At 52.4% G+C, this 19,446-nt stretch overlaps 2 protein-coding genes across 2 annotated transcripts; both read right to left on the reverse strand.

Moving 5' to 3' along the window:
• Positions 1-1,575: 1,575 nt before the first annotated feature.
• Positions 1,576-5,579, reverse strand: NEU1 (neuraminidase 1). Its single transcript, XM_040250323.1, has 6 exons — positions 5,264-5,579; positions 4,665-4,857; positions 3,698-3,960; positions 2,823-3,005; positions 2,420-2,642; positions 1,576-2,306 (listed from the first exon to the last, which is right to left on the reverse strand). The coding sequence occupies exons 1-6, from the start codon at positions 5,423-5,425 to the stop codon at positions 2,080-2,082; spliced, it is 1,251 nt and encodes a 416-aa protein (XP_040106257.1). The 5' UTR covers positions 5,426-5,579; the 3' UTR covers positions 1,576-2,079.
• Positions 5,580-5,821: 242 nt separating this feature from the next.
• On the reverse strand, positions 5,822-19,073 carry SLC44A4 (solute carrier family 44 member 4). Its single transcript, XM_040250324.1, has 21 exons — positions 18,979-19,073; positions 17,068-17,116; positions 16,521-16,594; positions 16,305-16,383; positions 15,267-15,366; positions 15,058-15,183; positions 14,836-14,896; positions 13,328-13,412; positions 13,163-13,246; positions 12,652-12,887; positions 12,465-12,564; positions 11,743-11,835; positions 11,385-11,487; positions 7,930-8,180; positions 7,750-7,844; positions 7,544-7,647; positions 7,359-7,432; positions 7,073-7,143; positions 6,875-6,969; positions 6,658-6,742; positions 5,822-6,059 (listed from the first exon to the last, which is right to left on the reverse strand). The coding sequence occupies exons 1-21, from the start codon at positions 19,013-19,015 to the stop codon at positions 5,938-5,940; spliced, it is 2,124 nt and encodes a 707-aa protein (XP_040106258.1). The 5' UTR covers positions 19,016-19,073; the 3' UTR covers positions 5,822-5,937.
• Positions 19,074-19,446: the final 373 nt, after the last annotated feature.

A 19,446-nucleotide genomic window follows, 5' to 3' on the forward strand; every position in this document is an offset into this window, starting at 1 on the left:
GGAGCTAAAAAGCCTCTTGATGAAAGTGAGAGAGTGAAAAAGTTGGCTTAAAGCTCAACATTCAGAAAACTAAGATCATGGTATCTGGTCCCATTACTTCATGGGAAATAGATGGGCAAACAGTGGAAACAGTGCCACACTTTTATTTTGGGGGGCTCCAAAATCACTGCAGATGGTGACTGCAGCCATGAAATTAAAAGACGCTTACTCCTTGGAAGAAAAGTTGTGACCAACCTAGATAGCACATTCAAAAGCAGAGACGTTATTTTGCCAACAAAGGTCTGTCTAGTCAAGGCTATGGTTTTTCCTGTGGTCATGTATGGATGTGAGAGTTGGACTGTGAAGAAAGCTGAGCACTGAAGAATTGATGCTTTTGAACTGTGGTGTTGGAGAAGACTCTTGAGAGTCCCTTGGACTACAAGGAGATCCAACCAGTCCATTCTAGAGATCAGCCCTGGGTGTTCTTTGGAAGGAATGATGCTAAAGCTGAAACTCCAGTACTTTGGCCACCTCACGCGAGGAGTTGACTCATTGGAAAAGACTCTGATGCTGGGAGGGATTGGGGGCAGGAGGAGAAGGGGATGACAGAGGATGAGATGGCTGAATGGCATCACTGACTCGATGGACGTGAGTTTGAGTGAACTCTGGGAGTTGGTGATGGACAGGGAGGCCTGGCGTGCTGCGATTCATGGGGTCGCAAAGAGTCGGACATGAGTGAGCGACTGAACTGAAGCTATTTTCTCTAATTTTGTATTTTTGAAAATGTCTATAAAATGAAAAATCAAGTATTACATTGTTGACCACAAACTCTGGGTAGAACATAACAAAATTACACCTTGTCTTTACACACAGTGGGATATATTCTACTTCTTCCATCAGACAAGAATAAATTATCCTAACATTTTCTTATAAATGCAGTTGAAAGTAAAAGATATCTCTAACTGCAGATGAATGCAGCCCTCGTCTCTTTTTGATAAAGACATAAAGAATGTCTTGAGGACTTCCCTGGTGGTGCAGTGGATAAGATTCCACCTGCCAATGCAGGGTACACGGGTCTGATCCCTGGTCCAGGAAGATTCCACATGCTGAGGAAGAACCAAGCGGTGCGACACAACTACAGAGCCTGAACTCTAGAGCCAGAGGGCCGCATCTACTGAAGCCCGACTGCCTAGAGCCTGTTCTCCACAATGAGAGAGGTGAAATGCTCTTTTCACACGTAATTGCCACAGTGCTTATTTCTCTGCCAAGCTGGCTTGGGAGAAGCTTCTCACCTGCATTTTACACACCTGCTTCCTGCTTCATGGAGGATAGCTTCTTATCCCACCTTAGAATTACAATGCAGCTGGGTTTTAACTATCTTACGAGGTTCCTCCTCCTACTCCTCATTACATCTGTGAAGAGCGAACTTTTTCTGTGATAGGAATGTGAAGTCAAAAGGAGGATTTGACTTGCCAGAGTCACAGATTTTCAGTCAATAAGCACCCTAGCTTCCTTCCCCAAGCTCACTCCCTATCCCACACGTGTGCACTGGGAAAACAGACACGAAGACGCACAATGACAGAAACAGAGAGACCCTGCAAATATTCATTCTCCTTCATTAAAAATGTTAAGTTATAAACATTTTGATTCATAAATAGTCAAAGTGCATGGTGCCCCTCATCCTTTCTTGAAGCCAAATGTCCTGCCCTCCTAGAACTTTCACCAACCCTCTCCAAAACCAGTATTTTACCCCAAAGAGGTCTTCCCCAGTTCCCTGAGTTCACATTTATTTAATGCTACAGGCCCACCTATCCCTGCCCAAGAAAAGGACCAGTCATTGTCCCGGGAGGGCAGAAAGGGCAGGGAGTGCACAATGTGGAAGGGAAGAGCTCCCGGGTGCGGGCAGCTCCTCCTGGGTGGGAGAAGCCAGGTTTTTAGTCTTAAAGGAATGATCTCCCTGTCAAAGATAGTTGATTTTGCAAAAGGCTAGAGTCGAAAGGAAAGTGGAACTGTCCTCTAAGCTCCTCCAGCAGACCCTCTGCCGACCCACGGTCCTGAGGCTCAGTTCAGGGCCCTCCGCCCCCATGGGAGGTGCACAGTTCACAGTGTTCCGTAGACGCTGACTTTGACCAGAGAGATGCTCTCCATGTACTGGTTCCGGCCTTTCTCATACAGGACGTAGAGTTGTGGGGCCTGCTCCTTCCCACCCACGCTGCCTTCCAGGGCGGTCAGCGATGAGTAGCCACTGGGCCCCGGCCACAGCTGGACCGTCTCCTTCCTCCAGGAGGTACCATTGCTGAAGCTCCAGCGCAGGGTCAGGTTCACTCCTGGGAACAGCAGCAGAGTCAGGGAGATGAAGGGCCTCCCTCCTGGACAAGGCGGCCTTCTTTCAGTCACAGGGGCTCCCCCGCCCACTGCACCCCACCTGGCATATACTCACGGAACTCTGGATGGGCTGGATTGGAGAAGAAGACAATGCCAGAGCTGGTGGCTACAGCCCCTGCAGCTACCACAGGGTCCACGAGCTCCGTGTCAAAGGTCACATCCCGAGGCCTCAGGGTGTCACAGGCGTCGTAGCTGCGGAGGATGATGCGGCAACGGCAGTGGTAGTTGTTTTGGTTCCGTGCATTGATGACGACCGAGCCGTCGGGGAGCTCGTAGGGCTGAGTGGAAAGGAGAGGGCTTCAGAAAGACCCAGGCCAGGGGCAGGGCCCAGGGCCCCGTCCCCGAGGGAGCAAGGCTGGCTGGCACAGAGCTGGGCAGCCAGACCCGCGGTCTGTGAAACAGGTCTCTGGAGGGCCGAGCAGGTCGGGCGGGTGGGAAATAGCCCGTGGAATCCTCACCTGGCACTCATCAGGGTTGAAGTCGTTTTCCCGCTTGGGCTGGCCATAGGGGATGCCGCTGACCCCACCTCCATAGCGCCAGGAGACGCCGTGGTCATCGCTGAGCAGGCAGAACACCCCATCCCGCTCCAGCGTCCCGTGTCCACACACGATGAGCCGGCCCTTCCGAGGCTCCCGCTGTTTCTGTGTGGAAAGGATCGGGATGCTGCAGACAGAGACAGCGAGGAGGCTCAGGCAGGGAAGGGGGACCCCTCAGCTCCTAAGTTTGAGGATACAGCCAGTCCTCTTCCGTTCTGTCCTTGCTGCAGGTCCTGCAAGCCTTGCAAACGCCCACTGACTGAATTTAGCTTTTTGGCAGAATAAACTCCTTGGGGGCATACAGGGTATACTCTGGACAGGCTGTGCAAAGGACAAGGAGGCCTAGCAACAGGCATCGGATGGGAGCTTAAACCCAACCTGTGTTCATGGACCACGCTGTGGCCCATGGCACAGGCTTGTGTCTGCCCAAATGAAGGAGAGGGTTTTTTTCCCTAATCTGCATGGGATTTTCTAATTTTTTTCTAATCTGTACACGGATTCAGTTCAGTTGTTCAGTCATGTCCGACTCTTTGTGAGTCCGTGGACTGCAGCATGCCAGGGTTCATGGATTGTTACATGGTTTGGGGCAGCCCTGTGGACAACCCCCAAATAGAATGCCACTGGCAAAATTCCACCTTCCCTGGGTAGAGTGTTCTTCCCAGCACATCCCTTTCTTCCACGGAATCCCATCTAAAACAGAAAAATCTGACTTCACAGGATCTTGTCTCTGCGAAGGAGTCTGTTTTGGGGCAGAGTCTCTACAAGGCAGCTCCTTCCACCCATCTCAGGACAGAGACCTGAATGCCAGAGCCTGGTCCTGGGGCAAACATCTCGGTGCCTATATCCAGGGAGAGGTTCCGCGGCGAGCTCCAGGAAACACCGTCATCCTTACTCCACACCAGCATGGTAGAGGCCACCTGGCAGCCAGCCTTATGAGCACAGAGGGAATAGAAAAGGAAGACCACGCCTGTCATCGTGTCGCTCACCACTGCCCCCAAGTTCAGCCCATCTGGGGTCTCCCCATCATCCACAATGAAAGCTGTCGGAGACCATGTGCTGCCTAAAGAAAAAAAGGAAGAGACCCAGGGTAAGCACTTTGAAGGTGCCCTTTCCACCACTCCCTGCCATTTTCACCTCCTGGCTAGGGACTCAAGGCTTTATGATGGCCCCAAGGCCTACAAGATCTGCCCCTCCTTACCTCTCTGACCTTCTTCTACCTTTGTTCACTCCATCCAGCCACACAAACTCCTCATTTATTGAATATCTCCCTCCCTCCTTGGGGCATCTAAGCTTATTACACTGCTTAGCATGCTCTTTCTCAAGGCTCACTCACCTCCTCTGAGTCTGCTAAAATGTCACTTACTTAACATTGCAGTCAAGCTCTAGCACTCTCCTTATCTCTTGCCCTATTTTGTTTTTTTCCACTGTACTTATTACCTCCCAACAAAAAAAATACATTTAGTTATTTATTATGTATATTGTCTGTCTCTCCCACCCCCTATCCTATGAAGGCAAGGATTTTTGCTCTGTTTTGTTCATAACTGTATTTACAGAACCTAGAACAATGCCAACTATATTGTAAGTGTTCAATAAATGTTTGAATGTATGCTCAACTCCTTGGTGATCCTAATTTCCAGCTCACTGCCCTGACACCTTCCCTCCTCAGGTTCTCTCTACTTCTCAGGGATCCAGCAGCCTTAGGGCCCTAAAGGCAGGTCAAGCTCCCCACCCATCCAACGTCTTGTGACCCAGTCATCTTTATACCCTGGTCCATAGACCTCCTCAGGGCTATGAATTTAGCTCCTTTATCCGATGTTGACATTTTTCTGGCTTCAGCAAAGGCGAGGAGAGTGCCCCGAGGAGTGGTGGTGATGAGAGGGATTCGGAAGGTGTCCACGGAGCCGATCTGCTTCCCACTCACCCACAGCAGTTGCTCCATGGTCACAAGTGGATGAACCTAGGAAGAGGAAGGGTCAACAAAACAAAGGTGACTTTGGGTTTTAGAGTGAATGAAGAGAGGCTTGGAGTCAGATTTCTCTGGGAGAGGCACGGGGATGGGGATCCGGTGTGCGAGCTGGGGTCCCAGAACTAGGAAGGGGAACCCGAGGAGAGTTTAGAGCGAAACTGGTGGCTCAGAGCGAGGAAGGGGCTACGTACGACTGGAGAATGAGCCCTCGGGGACAGGGAGACCTCAGAGGGAAAGAGGACAAGGACCAGAGAGGGAAAGAGACTAGGAAAGGAGGACACGGGGTCGGAGGGTTCCTTGGAGGAGAAAGCGATCAGCAGCCCCTGTCCCGGGGGGGACAACCGGGCACAGATAGCCCGCGTGGGTCGGGGACGGAGCTATGCGAATGGGGACCCACCAGACTGAAGTCATCCTCTGCTCCGGCCCCGACTCCTGCAGGAGACAACAGCAGCAGGAAGATCGCGGAAAATGTCTGAACCCTACAGATTCCCCATAATCGCAGCATTCGCGGTCTCCTGGGTTTGCCCAAGGGCACTATGCCGGGTCCCTCTTCAATCATCTCTCCCTCGCGGCGGTCACGGCTCTGGCCCCCAGGACGCGGGTGGGAGTGATCAACTGACCCCGGCCCTTTAAACTCTCGGATATCTACCCCAAACCCGGCCCCCACCCAGCCGCCTAGCCGCGCTTCCGCGACTCTAACTGGTCCTCACAGGACTCCGCACGTGACCTTCAGCGATTCAGAGGCGCTTCTTCCAATTGGCCGTCTTTGAAGCCGGGGGCGCGTGACCCAGGCGGGAAGCATATTGGATGTGGCGAAGGGGGCTGGCATTACTCCGCAGAAACCTTTTGACTGGTCAAGGGATCTGGGGTACGTCATAGGGGCGGGGCCTAATTTAAAGAGCCGGCGACGTTAAAAAGGCTACATGTAATCTTGGATGAAATAAAAGTCCGAGAATTTTTGAGAAAACAAAATAGCAATTTTTTAATAAAATCTTTTTACTACAAAAGCGTGATCTGGAAGGCGGGGAGGCTGTACAGGCGAGAGACAGTCCGGGATCAGGGCTGCATCTCTCACTTCTTCCTCTTCTTGTCTCCCGGGGTCCCCTTGTTCTTCTTGCCCAGAATCTTCAGAAGGCTCTTGGACATGTAGTAGGGCCGGTCTGCTGAGCCATCATTCCGCTCCAAGTCTTCCACTAAGGCGCGACATAGACCATAAGAGCGAACCTTTGGGAACCAACCCCACTACCCGGGAAAATGAGGGACTAAGAGACAGCTGCCTGGTTTCCAGACTGCACCACCACCGGCTGGTTTGGGGGGCAGTTATTGTAACCTATGTAATCATGTCCTCATCTGTAAAGTGGGGTGAACGATACTATATTTCGTAGCGCGATAAGGGTTAACGGAAAAAATACATGTCAGTTGCTTGACAGAGAGCCTGGTACACAGGAAACTGAATAAACGCCTACAGTATGGTAAGGAACTCCCCACTCACTACAGCCACCTGCTGGGAAGTCTCCTGGGGCTAAGTTCTTCCCTAGTTTTTCTTGGGAAGATACCAGAGGCCTCTGCCCTAGAATGCCCCTTCTTGAGAGAGCCAAGGAACCTGGGAGCTCATTCCCTCCGTTCTTCCCAAACACCTGCCCTGAGGATATTAGAAGAGGCTCTGGCTCCTGTAACTCACAAAGTCGCTGTTTCTAGAAGCACTACATCTCCTAAGGAGCCTAAACGATCTGGTACTTTTAAGCTGAGGAGAGGAGGTGGGGAGGGGCGGGGGGCTGTCTTGTCACTCACAGAAACAGAGGAAAAGAGTGTCCACACACATTCCAAAAACGCTGAAGAAGCCGCTGGCGATGAGGTAGGCCCCTAGGATGCAGACCTGGAAGACACAAGGCTCCCCATAGTGTTCCTTTGGAGAGTTGGAGAGTGAGGTGGGGGTGGGAGGTGGGGTGGAGGGGCGGGAGGATGAGAAGGTATAGAGTTGGGGGGAAGGTGGGAACGTGTCACTCACCATGATGGGCAGCCAGTAATAGTTGAGTTGAGGATTCTCAAAGTTTTTACCCAGTCCAGGGATGCGACCCGTGAAAAAAAAGAAGGACAGGACCCCTATGGGAGAAATCTGGACGTCACTATCACTGTCTGAGGTCACCTCTTAAACTGTCCAGTGCCCCTGTCCTCTGTCCCTGTAACTCCCTGCCCTGGTCCTTACCGACACCTCCAACCACCAGCAGCTTCCCAAAGAACAGTAGCAGGTCTGTGACTTTGTCCAGGACTACCACCCTGTATAAGAGGTTGGAATAGGTTGCGGATAAGAGGCCTGCCTGGGCTGGGAATAGCACTGGCTGCATAATTTGCTGTGATAGATGCAAAATGAAAGCTGTTCACATTTCAAGATGGAGGTAGCAGATTAAACCAAGCTCAAGGCCCTTCTGAGCACAGCACACTTGTGGGTGGGAGATGACAGGGGTGGGGGTGGGGGGTGGTGACAGCCTGACCTGACAATGTTCCGCATGAGCAGCATGAAGGCGTTTTTGGCTGAGACACAGAAATTCTTCCCGTAGATGGCAATCTGGGTGAGGTGGCAATTTCAGAGTTAGCTGTGGTGAGCTCACCTGGGACAGGGCGGGAGGTCAGGGTCAGGAGTGCCCAGAGCAAGGGGTTGCTCGTATAGTGCGCTCACCATGATGTATGCATTGCGGTTCAGGAACTTGATGAACTTTTCCAAACACCAGAGGCAGCACTTGAAGCAGCACAGGATACAGCGAGTCAACGGGTTCTGGGCTCCTGGGCGTAAGTAAGAAAGGCTCATGTTTGGTCACTGGCCCCTGATAGGTGCCCCTGCCCCATCAGGGATACAGCCTCGGCCAGCCCCCAGCCTCTGCTCACCTCTCAGTTTGTGGTCAATGTATTCCAGGATGACCCGGGCTATCTGCACCAGGGTCAGGATGAGGGCTCCAAAGGCTAGTGACCCTGTGTGGTAACTGCAGGAAATTGGTGGTCAGAGGCAGCCCCAGGACCCCTGGGCCTCCTAGGTTCCCAATTCCCAGTCCTCTGCCCTGGACTTACCGGAGTGTGCGCAGGAAGGCAGAGCCCAGGGGAAAGGTAGGGATGTCCCGGGGCTTGTGGAAGGCCCAGTAGAAGGAAGCAAAGGCCCCAGCCAGGACACACTGGCCCAGGGCCAGTACCCAGTTGATGGTCCAGAATAGCCCCAGAACTGCATAGATTTGCAAGTTGAAGAGAGAACGCTGTGCCAGGCCTGTGGACCGGTAGCCCTGGAAGACGCACATCAGCCCGGGACAAGAGGAGTTCACGTGTTCCTGTGGAGGAGGGCAGAGGATGGAAACAGTCTTCCCAGAGCTGGGGAAGCCCGGTCCTTCTAGGAGATTTATCTCTGGGCTCAGACAGGGTTCAGCTTGCCTATTGTGTGAGCATAATTTGCTTCCTTCAGTCTCCAGTCTCTGCAATAGCACAAGAGCTCCCAGGCTGTGCTGTTGTGCCACTGCTGCGGCTCAGCTGTGTCCGGCTCTGTGACCCCGTGGACTGTAGCCCACCAGGCTCCTCTGTCCATGGGATTTCCCAGGCACGAATACTGGAGTGGATTGCCTTTTCCTACTCCAGGGAATCTTCCTGACCCAGAGATTGAATGCTTGTCCCTTGTATCTTGTGTGTTGGCAGGCAGGTTCTTTACCACTGTGCCACCTGAGAAGCCCTGTTGTAGCCAAGCCTTAATGATATGGAAACAGTGTGACCAGTGCCTAGCTCTCCCTTGGATTCCACCAGCTGTCCTCTTCCAGAGCAGCCTCTGCAGCTTCAACCAAAACACTTTCTAGCAAAGTTGAACAGACTGAGTACCAGATGATACTAAGGAATTGTTCATTTTGCTTGGTGTGATAATGGTGTAAATTTTTATGCTTTTTAAATGGTGTAAACTTTTTATGCTTTTAAAAAGTCCTTATTTGTTGAGATCCATCCTGATATATTTATTGATGAAATGGCACAATGTTCAGAATTTGCCTCTTAAAGCTCCAGAAAAAAAAAAAAAAGAACAGAAAGCTGAATGTTATGGAATCTGAGTATGGGGATTCTCCATGTTTGTGTGTGTCTGCAAATGTCTCTAATAAAAAGTAAAAAACACAGACTTGTCTCCTAAAGCAAAGGAAATAAACAAGTGGGACCTACTAAACTCACAAGCTTTTGCACATTAAAGGAAACTGTTGAAAAATGAAAAAAACAACCTACTGAATGGGAGGAAATATTTGCAAATGACATGATCAATAAGAGATTAATAGCCAACATATAAAAACAGCTCATACAATTCAACATAAAAAAGAAAAACAAACATACACACCTGATTTAAAAATGGGCAGAAGAACTGAACAGACATTTTTCCAAAGAAGAAATGTGGATGGGCACCAGGCACATGAAAAGATACTCAACATTGCTAATCATCAGGGAACTACAAATCAAAACCACAACGAGATATCACATCATACCTGTCGCAATGGCTCTCATCAAAAAGAATACGACAGATGTTGACAAGGATATGGAGAAAAGGAAACCCTTGTACACTGTTGATGGGAATGTAAATTGGTTCAGTCACTGTGGAAGACAGTGTGGGAAGTTTCTCAAAAAGCTAAAAATAGAACTACCATTATGACCCAGGAATTTCACTTCTGGATATATACCACCCCTCAAAAAAAAAAAAACAACCCACTAATTGGAAAAGATCCATGTTCTCCCAATGTTCATAACAGCATTATTTTCAATTGCCAAGGTGTGGAAGCAGCCTAAGTGTCCATCAACAGATGAATGGACAAAGATATGGTGTATATTAATATATACAATGAACTGCTACTCAGCCATAAACAGGAACATTTGCAGCAACATGGATGGACTCAGAGGATGTTATGCTAAGTGAAATAAGTCAGACAGAGAAGGACAAATACTGTAGGATATCACCTATATGTGGAATCTAAAAAATTCAACCAACTAGTGAATATAACAAAAAAGATGCAGACTCATAGAGGACAAACTAGTGGTTACCCGTGGGGAGAGGGGAGCTGGATGGGGCAATATAACTACTTGGTATAAAATAAGCTGCAAGCATATATTTATAGCATGGGGACTATGTCCAGTGTTTCATAATAACTGTAAGATGGGTGTGCCTTTTAAAAATTGTGAGTCACATGCTATACACTTGTAACTTATATAATATTGTACATCAATGATACTTAAAAAATCAAACAAACTTCTCTTTCCATGGGACTTCCCTGGCAGTCCAGTGGTTAAGGCTCTATCCTTTCACTGCACGGGGCTTGGGTTCTATCCCTTGTCAGGGAACTAAGATCCCACATGCCACGTGATGCAGCGAAAAAAAAAAAAAAAAACCCACAAAACCCCAAACGAAAGTTTTTCCATAAAATGTGACAAAAATCTTGATAACTGTTGAAACTGATTGTATGTTTGAAATTTTATAACGAGAGGGAAACTACTTTCCACTTTTTATGTAATTGTGGGTTTGTGTCTGTGCCACCGCTAGGTCCTAAGCAAGTTGAAAGCAACAACTACTTCATCTGGGGCTTTGTATAAGCAGTGCCTGGATCCTCCTAAGTGATCTCCCTCTCCTTTTTCAGTGTGTGGGAAATGTCTGTGGCCATGCTTCCCTGGTGGCTCAGGGGTAAAGAATCTGCTTGCCAATGCAGTAGACACAAGTTCCATCCCTGGGTTGGGAAGATCCCCTGGAGAAGGAAATGGCAACCCACTCCAGTATTACCTGGGAAATTCCATGGATAGAAGAGCCTGGTAGGCTACAGTCCATGGGGACTCAAAGAATGGGACAACTGAGCAACTAAACAACAATGCCTGTGGGCACAGCCCATGGTCCCAATTCTGATGCAGTGGCCACATGAAAGCTTTGACAATAATACCCAGCAGTCCAGCCCCATCTCCCTGGGAAGCTCGCAGAGGAGAGTTTGGGGAAGCAGTTTCTCTCCTGGGCACCCAGGGCCAGGGAACCCACCTGCCTACTGCCTAGAACAGTGTGTTCTGAGGAAGACTAAAAATAACCTAAACAAAACCCACCTACAGATACCAGCTCTTATCAGGTGCCAGGCATTATACTAAGCACTCTCATGTACCCAGTGTCCTTTCATCTTCTCGGCTACCCTGAAGCACAGATATTAAGATTATCTCCATTTTACAGGTAAGTGAAGTGAGACAGAAAGGATGAAGAGGTTAATGTTCCTCTGGGCAGAGAAACGTCCTGAGGAGGGAGGGTGTTGTTCTGGGATCTGCCTGCCCCAGGGCCTGGCGGCACAGCACGCCTCCTCTTCCAGCACTAGGGGCGGGGGGAGGTGCTCCTTGGGAGATCTGGAGTCTGCTAGGGGCCTGCTGTGTGACCCTGGGTGAGCCCCTGCCCCCTCTGGTCCTGTCTCCTCTGCACAATGAGGGATTTGGACCACTTGGCCTCTATGTTCCCCTCAGCTGTCTTGACGCCCTCCACGACACCCCCAGATCCTCACCATGGGGTCGCATGATGTATTCATGGGCACTTTCTCACAGCTGGGCAAACTGCTGTTGGGCGCCCAGAACACGTACTGAGGTTGCCCCGATGTGGCCAGGAATCCAGAGGGGAGTCAAAGAAAGCACGGTGACGGGGGGCCTCCACAGATCCCCTCCCCTCCTCAGCCACCCCTTCCCAGGCGCTTGAGCAGGTTGCTCACTGCACAGAGGGGCTGAAATTCAGCCTGTGCTTGCTCTGTCATGGCAGGCCTGTGTCTGCTGGGCAGAAGGGGTGCCTTCTTCCAATGGCACTAGTATTGTCCTGTCCCCCCACCCCCAAGTGCTTCAGGAGGGGTGAGGCATGTGGGCAAAGGATACAGAGCGATTATAGCCCAGTAGGCAATGCAGACAAGCAGGAGGGTGAAGGTGACCAGCGGGTAGAACATGGTGGACATCATGTAGCCTACAGCCCTGCAAGGGAGATGAGAGCAGTCCATCAGCGAGGCTACCCCCCCACCCCCCCATCCTCTCTTGGGGTTGACCCTGGCACAGGCCACACCTCTGCCTTCTCCGGGGCCTGCCCCATACCCCTAAGACTGGGCACATAGTAGGTGTTCACTGGAAGAACTGAATTGAATAAATCAGGCTCAAGAGAACTTTAGAGGAAACTAGAGTCACAGATGGAGAAGGTAATGGCACCCCACTCCAGTGTTCTTGCCTGGAGAATCCCAGGGATGGGGGAGCCTGGTGGGCTGCCGTCTGTGGGGTCACACAGAGACACGACTGAAGCAGCAGCAGCAGCAGAGTCACAGAGAAGCCACCAGGGGGGGCTTTAGGGACAGTAAAGGCCTATTTCCTATTTTAGGCACTCGACAAGACACTAATTCTTATGACCACCCTACAATATAGGAACTATTACCACCTCCATTTTACAGATGAGTAAACTGAGGCACAGAAAGGCTAAGCTTCACAGCAGTGTTAATCACCATGCTGTGCTACCCCCTTTCCTCCACTGCCCTGCCACCTTTCCAGCGCTCCCATTTTGGGCCCACTCTTTGCCCTCTGCCCCCTGCCCCTTCTCCTTTCCAGGCAGGCCTGACCTGCTGGCCTCCTTCAGGAGGGCGATGGCGATGCAAATCCGCTGCCGCAGGAAGATAAGCATCAGCAGCAGGACGCCTTCGAGCACAGCCAGTATGATCACTGAGGGCAGACAGGGGCAGAGGAACCTGGGTCAAGGCCAGGGCAGCTTTTGGGCAGCCAGTGGTTCACGGTAGGCAGGGTACTCACAGGCGGCTAGCCAGGTCTCCTGAACGTTTCTGTAGGCACTGAGGTTGGTGGTGAAGCCCAGCTGGGAGATAGAGGCGCCCTTGTCCCGCAGCACGCGGTATTCTTCCCAGCAGTGGTAGATGCCATATGCCAGCACGCTCAGCACCCCTATGATCAGCACAAACACCAGGGGCCCGGCCACCAGCCGTAGAAGCAGGATAAACAGCAGGCTCAGAACCAAAGCCACGCCTAGTGCACTGTGGGCAGGGAAACATAAGTGAGGGTCACCCCACATTGCTCGGATCTTTCCCTGTGCAGAGGCCCACAGATGTCTTTCCTCAAACCCCTAATGTCTCCAAATCAGAACCACCCCTGCCCTTTTCTTATAAATCCTGTTGGACTTGGGATCCTTTCGGACCTCTGGCTCCTCCTCCCCTGCCCAAAGCTTCTGTTTCAGACAGTGGTCTAGGAGACAGAGAGGCACAGTGGGGAGAAAAGAAGGACAAGAGGGCAGAGGAACCTAGTGACTCACACAAGAATCCAATACCAGGACTGGGCAAAGTCTTCAAAGATCTTGACACTGATGTCACGGGCATTGAGGCTGTCGAGAACACCACTGTTGGAGAGAGAGAGTCAGATGGGGCTGTGAGTCGGAAGGAGGGGTGGGACAGAGATGGAAGGGCAAGGGAGTGCCCACCTGATGCTCTGGGAGATGGATGTGTTGGAGATCCCTGGGAGCTCGGGCACAGTACTATTGGTCCATGGGAAACAGCGCCCCAGAGCTGGAGGGAGAGAACAGGGCGGGGGGAAGAGGGGAGCCACAGAGCTCACTTCAAAGTCTCTGGCCCGCCCCCCACCCCCGAACTGCTGCTAGGACAGAGTAGAGAAGGGCTCTGCACCCTGCAGAGGGCAGTTCTTGACTCCACAGCAGAAAGGGAGCACCTGCCCCAAGGAGCCCAGTCCGGCTTCCTTCACTGTCTCTTCATGCCCCTTCCTCCATGCCCTGCCACTGCCTCGGGTAGACCCTCCTGCCTCTTGCAGCACCTCCACTCCCACCCCTGCCACCCTTCAATTCAGCCTCTGCTAGAGTGCCTGGGAGACAAGGCACAGGCGGGACCTGGCATTCCAGGCTCAAGGTCACTCTGCTAGACGCCCTACCCTGGAGAGTGCCCACGCTTGACGTCCAGGCTGTGAGTCCCCATCGTCTGAACCCAGCCCCTTTCCCCTCCCCTCTGTACCTTTGCTCTGCCTCCTCTAGAAATTCCATCCATTATGCCCCATTCAGCTCCACCTTCATCTCCCCTCCTCCAGGAAGCCTTTTCACCCCGCCCCCACCCCTCTCCTCTGGCACCTATTATGTGCCTACAAAGCCATTTATCACCACCCTCACAACAGCTTTGTCATGCTTGCTTTGGTATTTACATTCTAAAGGTAAGAAAATAAGGTTCAGAGAGGCTGAGTTATTTACCTAAGACCACACACCTGGAAAGTGCTAGAAATTAAACCCAGATCTATCTGATTCTGGAGCACTCATTTGGAGATACTTCCTATTATTGCACACACTGAGAGCTGGATATCTTTTCTCATGCTATAGTTAAAAAAAAATTTCCCCCCCTATACTTTCCATGAGGTTTGCAGGATCTTCGCTCCCTGGCCAGGGATCCAACCTGTGCCCCGTCCAGTGGAAACACAAAGCCCTAACCATTGGGCAACCAGGGAATTCCCCTCAATTTTCTTTCTTTCTTTTTTCTTTCTGTTAAAAATAACATTCACTATTGGGGAAAAAGAGCATACAGGGGGAAAAAAAATCAACCATGATCCCATAACTAGACACAGTCCCTTTAACATTTGGGTGAACGTCCTTCCAGTCTGTTCCTGTGCCTGCACATAAATGCCTATGTGTGCATTCACCCATGTATGTTCTCGTGGGAATCTCATGCAATTGCTTTGTGAACACCTCTGATCTCAGCACCTAGGAAGCAGTTTTCATCTTCACTTCACCTGTCCCTGGAGCCTGGCATGCAGCAGGTGCATAATAAGCACTGGTGATCTGACTCCAGGATGATCAGCAGAGGAAAAAAAGCAAAGACCTGATGCCTGTTCCTATTTTGTTACAGAGTAGCTGTGTGACTTGACTCTCTCTGAGCCTGGTTTCCTCAAAAACCTAGGACTGGATGAGTCTGAGAGAGGAATGTGGCTTCTCACCTGGAGTGGAAGGCAGGAGGAAACTGGGGCAGAGCTCCTGTTGCAGGCTTTGGAGTACTTGCTAGAGGGTGGGGGAAGACAGACAGACACACAGACACAGAGCAGGATGAAGGAAGGAGCCATCCTCTTTCTCCCACCATGATCATCTACCCCTACCCCTCCCATCTTCCCTTATTATGGACGCTCCCTGGTGACAGCAGTGATGTTGGGGGCAGCGCTCACCATGTTCCCAGGCACCCCTGGCAGACAGAATTTCCTATCTGCTGCGTAGAAGACCTGTTCGACCGTCTGTGAGAACTGTCCCGGTTCCACGGTCCATGGGGCCTCTGGGCAGGAGGATACACACACCTGGGGGCAGAGACCATGCTGAGGGGCTGGTACCCAGACCCTGGGGGGAGATCAGGGGACAGATGCAGGCCCCAGACTCTGACCTGGGGCGTGGGGCACGACAGGCCATTCTGGGCGATCGCGATGATGTTAGTGTTTAGGACGCAGCTGAAGATGTTGAAGTATAGGAGATATGGTTTCTCTCTGTAGGAGAGAAGGAAACATATGCATGAACACTTGGTCAAGCTCAGGGAGAGAGAAGGACTGCCAAGGCTGTACCTCTAGATGTGGCCAGTGTGACCCAGACACGCACCACCCAGCTCCTGACCGCAGGAAGCTCAGCCCAGCTGGGGAGGTGTGGGAGACAGCCGAGAGTTTCCCAGAGGAACTCAGCATTGCCGCTGCTAACAGATGGCTAAGAGCTTGAACTCTGGAGACAGATCGTCACCCAACTTTATGACCCTAACCACTCACCACCTCAGTTCCATCCAATGTAAAATGATAGTACCTGCCTCACAAGGTTGAAATGAGTTTGTGAGTGTAAAGTACGCTGCCTGCCTGGAACATAGTCAATGCCATATGAATGTTACTGTATTTTTTAAAAAATATTTATATATTTACTTTTTTTATTTGGCTGTGCTGGATCTTCGTTGCAGTTATACAGGATCTGTGGTTGTGGCATGTGAACTCTTAGCTATGGCATGTGGGATCTGGTTTCCTGACCAGGGATCAAAACTCGGCCCCTTGCATTGAGAGCATGGAGTCTTAGCCACTGGACCACAAGGGAAGTCCCAGCAGCTTTATTATGTATCAAGCATTTTCTGCATGCTGGAACTGATAGTGTTGCTTCTGGAATCATCCTTATGTTTCAGAAGAGGAACTCCAAGTTCAGAGAGGTTGAGTCTCTTGCCAGAGATCACAGACCAGAACTTACTTAGTGCAGTTGGAGATGAAAATGCCCATCTCTGAACTCTAAAACCCACACATTCAACCATGACTCTGCTGCCTCCCAATTCTGGGTGTCTGGGAAGCCACTGGCCAGCAGTGGGGGCTGTTCTACACGGTGAGATTCAGGGAAGCCGAGGTGGAGTCCATGCCCTATTGCGCTTCCCTCCTGCCCCCTTTCCTGTCTTCATACTCACTTGTTTTCCCCGATCCCGCAATAGGCCCCCGTGGAGTTCCTGGGGTAGAGGACTTGTTTGGGGTCTCCGTACACCCAGGCTGGAGATTGAGACACGTAAATAAATCATCAGGAGCGGGGCACAGGGACTTAAGAGGGAACAGCCATGGAATGGTCCCTCCCTGGGGCAGTAATGACCCCCAGCCACTGCCCCAGCTCTGCCCAGCCAGAAACTCACCCAAGATCCCCACGGCGATGTAACCCAGAATGAAAAGGAAGAAGAGCACACAGCAGATGATATCTGTGCAGCTCCTGGGAGAGAAATGAGAAAGACACCTGGGGGTGTCTGCGGTAGGGGAACATGGTCTGGAGGAGTCATGCTTTGGAGAGCTGGGGGGATGCTAGAAAGTAGGCGTGGGTAGGTTTAATTTTATAACCTTTTTTTTTTTTTTTTTTTTAAAGAAAAACCTTTTCCTGGACGAGTAAACTTTCTTCTGAAGTTTAACACAGGAAAGGGCGTAATTCAGAAGTGCTCAGCTGGGTGAATCTTCCCAAAGGACACTTGCCCGGGTAGCCAGCTCCCAGCTGAAGACACAGAATATCACCAGCAGCCCAGAAAGCCCCTTGGGCCCCCTCCACCCATGACAGTCTCCCCAGGGCCACCACTCTCCTGGGGCAGGAGACTTTCCTCCCACAAATTTCTTAACAATATTCCAGTAAATAGAAAGCAAAACCAAGACCCTGCCCAGCCCCCTGCCCCCACCAGCACAGTACCCAGAACTTACCTGTTCCTGATGGGGCCTCGAAAGGAGGGGTCATATTTGGCTGGTTTCCCTGAAGGGCAGGGGGAGGAGTGTGGGGAGTGAGACATTGAGAGGCATCTCTTTCCCCCAGTTTCTAGTCTCTCCAAATCCCTACCCACCGCAGGATCTACCCTAAGCCCTGTCCTAAGGGCACTCAGGAATTTGGAGGGAGAAAGAGAGGGGCAGGGCTGGCAGGAGGGGAGAGCAGGCAACAGGGAGAGTGGGATCCAGGCTTGCTCAGCAACTTTGCTGCTCCCTGTGAACTCCAACCAGGAGGCCTTGGAGGTAGGGGGGAAGGGCGGCCTTTTATGGGTCATTTATGCTCACACCTCAAGGCTCTTCACCTCCTTCCTCCACCCTGGCTCCTTTCTCCCGAGTCTCTTCTCTGGCTGGGACGTGGGATTCTGTGCTCGGTCATCTCAGTGGCTCTCGCATCCCGGTCCTTGTCCTTTCCCCTCTCTGTACCCCTACTCAGGGTGGGCACGGTCCCTCCCACGTCTGCCCCAGCCCTTCCCTCCACTCTCTGGCCCCAGGCTGTGGGGAAAGAAGCTGGAGCCAAAGGCATCAATTCCTGTAGGACCTGGAGAGGGAGGAGACCCACCCCCAACGCTGTAGACCTCCTGCCCCGAAGGGACCCTAGTCCCCAGCGGCCGCCAGTCTCCTCTCCGGGGGAGCGGCCAGGCTGACACCTGAGCCGACAGTTGAGATTGCTGTGGCCGCAGGTCCTGTTCCTGGTCCTCCCTGAGTACACACGGGGAGGAGGTGGGGCCAGGCCACCAGGGTCCCATGTGGGACACAGGCGGGGGTGAGAATCTGGGAAGGGGTGTGGCCCCTTCTCCCAGGTGCCCTGGACTCTGTCCCTCCTTGGTTCTGGGACATGATGTCAATGATTGACCCAAAACCTCTCCAGGAAGTCTGTGGGGAGTCCCCCCTGCTCCTTCCCCTACCTCCCTTCTGACCAAGCCTTGCCTTGGGCAGGTCCCTCCCTTGGGGTTCCCTCCTGGCCCGACCAGGGCAGGCCCCTGAACCCCAGGGACTCTCTGCAGGCAGGCCCCCAGTCCTCGGTGCACACAGGGATCCCAGAAGCTGGTCCCCATTTCCTTTCCCTGCAGATTCCACCCTGCCCCCACACTAATCCCTGGGACCCCTGGGGCAGGCTCCCAGTCTTTGTTCCTCACAGACACTCTGGAGACAAGCCGCCTCCTTCCTCCTCAGGCCTTACCCTTCACAGGAACCCCAGCAGGCCGCTGCCTCGTTCCTCTGGGCTCCCTCCTAACAGGGATCCTGGAGGCAGGCCCCCAGCCCCCTCTCCACCAACATCTGCAGCCCCAACTCCTTACAGGGGCCCTGAGCAGAACCCACTGCCCCTGCCATTCCTCACAGTCCCTGGCACGCAGACTCCAACACCTTTCCCCTCTCGGAGACTCAAGAGTCCTGGCTGAAACTCCCCCTCTTCTTGGGGACCCCAGCTGTTCCTCCCCACAGCAGCACAGAGCCTGGCTCACTCCTCCAGCCCCTGAACTCCTTCCCCTACTCAGGACCCTGACCTTGATTCCTTCAGGCTTCACTTGGGGGCCCCGGAATCCAGGCGTGACACATTGCCCCCTCCTCCAAGGGACTCCAGCCTCCCTTCTCATGGATATCACAGCTTCACTCCTCAAAGGCTCCCAGCAGTGGTCCCCAGACCCTGAACCCCATACTCCTCCAAGAACCCTGACGCTATCTCCTTTCTTCCATCAGCTGTTTCCCTGGGTCCTCCCCTCGGGCACCAGGACTGCCCTCAGCTCCTCTCCTTGGGGTCAACCCGGCCACCATTTCCAGATCATGCCTCCCCTCCCTGACCGGGGTCCGGGCCCCTAGCCCAGTCTCACCGCCCCCAGCCCTCCGCCTCACCGTAGGCCTCCTCGTCCTGGTCCTGTTTTCCCCCCATGGCTCAGTCTCCCGGAGTGATTGGAGCCCAGGAGACCTGGCGGCTCACCTGCCACCAGCCCCGCCCTCCGCACACGTCACAGCCCCTCCTCTGCCTGTGGTCCCCGACACACTCGAGTTCCTTCTGGACTCAGCTGAGCGCTGGAAGCTGGAGTGCGGGAAGGAAAGCCTGGGATGTGGGTCAGGTCAGGGCTCATGGTCCACGGCCTGAGGAACTCACACACTCTAAAAAAATCCTTTAGAATTCTGTAAACTACTTCCAACTGTAATACAGTCACACCTACGCCCTCCTACCGGAAGTGTGGAGGTGAGACCTACCCTAGACTCGACTCTGCCCCACAGTAATCGCCCCCCACAACCTTCCCCTTCCCTAGGAGGGCTATCCACACCAGCCACACCTGCCCAGCCCCCTTCCCATCCCCTTTCTGCCCC

Source organism: Oryx dammah, unplaced genomic scaffold (assembly GCF_014754425.2).
Source record: "Oryx dammah isolate SB20612 unplaced genomic scaffold, SCBI_Odam_1.1 HiC_scaffold_11, whole genome shotgun sequence".
In the NCBI taxonomy this organism is placed as follows: Eukaryota; Metazoa; Chordata; class Mammalia; order Artiodactyla; family Bovidae; genus Oryx; species Oryx dammah.

Bases quoted from the DNA above. Each gene is read 5' to 3' on its own strand.
- NEU1 (XM_040250323.1), bottom strand. From the start codon at position 5,425: ATGATTGAAGAGGGACCCGGCATAGTGCCCTTGGGCAAACCCAGGAGA. The intron at 4,858-5,263 runs GTGGGTCCCCAT...TCCTCTTCCTAG, and splicing joins CAGAGGATGACTTCAGTCTG to GTTCATCCACTTGTGACCAT. The intron at 2,643-2,822 runs GTGAGGATTCCA...CTTTCCACTCAG, and splicing joins TCAACCCTGATGAGTGCCAG to CCCTACGAGCTCCCCGACGG.
- SLC44A4 (XM_040250324.1), bottom strand. From the start codon at position 19,015: ATGGGGGGAAAACAGGACCAGGACGAGGAGGCCTACG. The intron at 17,117-18,978 runs GTGAGGCGGAGG...CCTGCCCTTCAG, and splicing joins CCAGGACGAGGAGGCCTACG to GGAAACCAGCCAAATATGAC. The intron at 15,367-16,304 runs GTGAGTATGAAG...TCTCTCCTACAG, and splicing joins TGCGGGATCGGGGAAAACAA to AGAGAAACCATATCTCCTAT.